Here is a 3,151-nt window from a genome sequence, read left to right as displayed (position 1 = left end):
CAGCTTGGTGACTTCCCAGCTCCCTGATCCGACCAGGCTTGCTGTGGGGATGGGAGTGGGGCAGGTGCTGCTTCTGCTGTCGGCTGCCTGTGTGGTGGTACCGGCGAAGGACTTGTTGCTGAACATCTGTATGGACGCCAAACACCACAAAACGGAGCCTGGCCCAGAAGGGACGCTGTATGGCCAGGTACAACTCTGCTGGTGGCTTCGGTGGGGCTGCTGGGGTCCTGTGTACCCACCTCCCCAGTTCACAGGATCCCAGAACTGCCTGGATTGGAAAAGCCCTTTAAGATGATTGAGTCCCATCATGAACCCAACACTGACCAGTCCCCAACTAACCCATGTCCCTCAGCACTGTGTCTACACCACTCTTCAATCCCTCCAGGGATGGGGACTCCACCGCTGCCCTGGGCAACCCCTTCCAATGCCTCAGAACCCTTTCAGCAAAGAAATTCTTCCTCACATCCCATCTCAACTGCCCTGGCCACAACTGGAGCCCATTTCCTCTTGTCCTGGCCCTTGGTCCTTGGTTGAACAGACCCACCCCCACCTCTCTCCACCCTCCTCCAAGGGACTTGCACAGAGCCACAAGGTCTCCCCTCAGCCTCCTTTTCTCCAGGCTCAACACCCCCAGTTCCCTCAGCTGCTCCTCATGAGAGTTTGTGATGATACAGGCTGCTTTGGGCTTACAACTACTTACCCAAGGAAGGAAGCTGGTGATGGGTATGAGGCCTGTCTGCTGTTTTCTTCTAGCAAATGGCAAGGGCAGGTGTGGTGGTGTGAGGATTTCTGTCTGCTCAGTGTTACCCTTCTTTCACCAGGAGGCTTCCCCTCCCCAAAGCTTTGGTACCCAAGATCAGAGCAAGGTAAAGGATGTCAAGGAGAGACACTCTTTTCTGCTCTCTCTCTGTGTTGGAGCCTCTTATTGCTGACTGAAGAGCTCTGCCCCCAGGTCCTTGGTGGGGATGGGGCTAAGAGCAAGCCTGGGTGCAAGAAAGTGGAGTTTGTTCCTGTTCCTTAGGCTGACACTAATTCCTGGTGAGGATCTGAGACCTTTGAAGTCCTCCTCCTGTTTTCCCTCCAGCTCCATCTTGCTGCAGCCCTGAAGTCTTCAGCCCAAAGTGCCTGAGGGTTTGCTGGAGGGGAGGTTCTTGCTGCTGAAGATTTTTTTGCTGTAGGCTGTGCAGGGAGCAGCATCCTCTGACTCCCTCAAGCTGCTGCCTGCCCAGCATGTCTCTTGCTCCGTTGCAGTGTTCTCCCTGGAAGGACAATGCCTGCTGCACAGCCAACACCAGTTCAGAAGCCCACAAGGACCAATCCAACCTGTACAACTTCAACTGGAACCATTGTGGGCTGATGCCATCCAAGTGCAAACGCCACTTCATCCAGGACACGTGCTTGTATGAATGTTCACCCAACCTGGGGCCCTGGATTGACCAGGTAGGATCAGATCTGCTGGGATTGAGACTACAGGGCTTGTGCTGGCCACATCAAATGCTGGTCCCCCATATGGCATACCCCTGGCACGTATGGGATTGTGCTCTCCAGGGACACTGCAAACTTTCCCACTGGGTGGAAAGATTCAAAGAACTTTGCTAACCATCAGACAGGCTGATGGAGGAACTGCTTCTTGCAAGGTGTGTTTCTGCTGGGGCTAAAACTCTTCTGAGATCAGCTCTGGAGCCCAATGGAAGGGGTTGGGTGGGCTCTGGGATATGGCAGATCCTGCCCCTGAGCTTTCAAGGGCCACCACCAGCGTGCATGGTCCTGTTCCCTTGCAGGTTGACAGCAGCTGGCGTCGGGAGAGGGTTCTTCATGTGCCACTCTGCAAAGAGGACTGCGAGGAGTGGTGGGAGGACTGCAAGGACTCTCTCACATGCAAGGAGAACTGGCACAAGGGCTGGAACTGGGCAACAGGTTGGTGGGCTGTGTGGAGCAACCTTCTCCTCACCCCTGCAGACAAGCCCCTGGCAGCGTCGCTGTTGCCTGCATGGTGGCTGGAGCCAAGACCCCTCATTGCTCTTGCCTGTCTATGGGGTTGCTGACTGGAAGGTGGCCAAGCCACCAGCCCTCAGCTAAGATGTGGTGATGGGCTGTGGGCAGGTGGCCTGTTCCTCCCAGGAGAAAGGACGTAAGTGAAGTGTGGTAGCTGATGTGGTTTTCTGGTGCTGTCTGTCCTCAGGAACGAACCGCTGTCCTTGGGGCTCCATGTGCAGACCCTTCAGCCACGTCTTCCCCCGACCAAAAGACCTGTGTGAGAAAATCTGGTCCAACTCCTACAAATACACCACAGAGCGCCGGGGCAGCGGGCGCTGCATCCAGATGTGGTTTGACCCTGCCCAGGGAAACCCCAACGTGGTTGTGGCCAAGTACTACGCTTGGAAAAAGAGATCCTCTGCTGCTTGGACTGAGAATGTGACTCCAGAGACAGACAAAGCTGTGTGTGCTCTGCCATGGCCTGTCCTAGTCCTGCTGCCTCTGGCTCTTGTGGTGGTCTCTGAGGGAGCTTGGGGCTGTGGATCCCATGGATGGGGGTTCCTGTGACTGCTCCCTGAAGGGACATGGCCTGGACGGCTCCAGCTGCCCTACAAGAGGAGGTGGCATAGGTAACTTAGGTCTGTCTGTTCAAACTGGCCACACACCCAGCAAGTTCTATGCACGAGTGATGTTGTTAGATCTTGATATCTGAAGGACAATACCATCTGTCTTTGGCCTGAGGCAGGAGCTCCTTCACATCTGTTCCCACCCCCTGGCTACGTGTCGGGTTGTCAGTGTGTGTCCAAGATTCTTGGCTGAGCTCTGGTGTTGGGTCTTTCAGCTGCTCTGACCTCCTGAAGGGTGGGGATGATAATAAACCACTCCAGAACCAGCCCTGTGGTACTGAAGTTGAGTACTGTTGGGGAGGCAGAAGTGCTCTGGGGGTGGAATGAGGCTGCTGGTCTGGACAGGGTGGTGCTGGTGGGTGTGGGATCTGTAAATGTAGGAGTCTGCCTGGGGGTTAGAAAAGATGCAGTCACCTGGGTAGATGTGGACCCACCATCCTGGGTGCTGACGGCTCCTTGGCTGCTGTGCTCTGCCCCATCCTATCACACATGTCCTCACTGGAACTCCTGCAGCAGGCACAGCCACCCATGAGAAACATCCACAACAT

At 55.5% G+C, this 3,151-nt stretch overlaps 1 protein-coding gene across 1 annotated transcript in view; it reads left to right on the top strand.

Annotated features, from left to right (window-relative positions):
- Positions 1-2,544, top strand: part of LOC104524918 (folate receptor alpha) — a gene marked incomplete at its 5' end in the record, with an annotated part of 11,083 nt that extends 8,539 nt beyond the window's left edge. The window contains 4 exons of the mRNA XM_010167942.2: positions 20-187; positions 1,252-1,440; positions 1,782-1,917; positions 2,183-2,544. Coding sequence (XP_010166244.2) covers positions 20-187; positions 1,252-1,440; positions 1,782-1,917; positions 2,183-2,544 — 855 coding nt within the window. The remainder of the gene's footprint in view (positions 1-19; positions 188-1,251; positions 1,441-1,781; positions 1,918-2,182) is intronic.
- Positions 2,545-3,151: the final 607 nt, after the last annotated feature.

The sequence above is a fragment of the Antrostomus carolinensis genome, unplaced genomic scaffold (assembly GCF_000700745.2).
Source record: "Antrostomus carolinensis isolate BGI_N321 unplaced genomic scaffold, ASM70074v2 scaffold1115, whole genome shotgun sequence".
NCBI lineage: Eukaryota > Metazoa > Chordata > Aves > Caprimulgiformes > Caprimulgidae > Antrostomus > Antrostomus carolinensis.
This window is presented reverse-complemented; position numbering and strand designations above follow the sequence as displayed.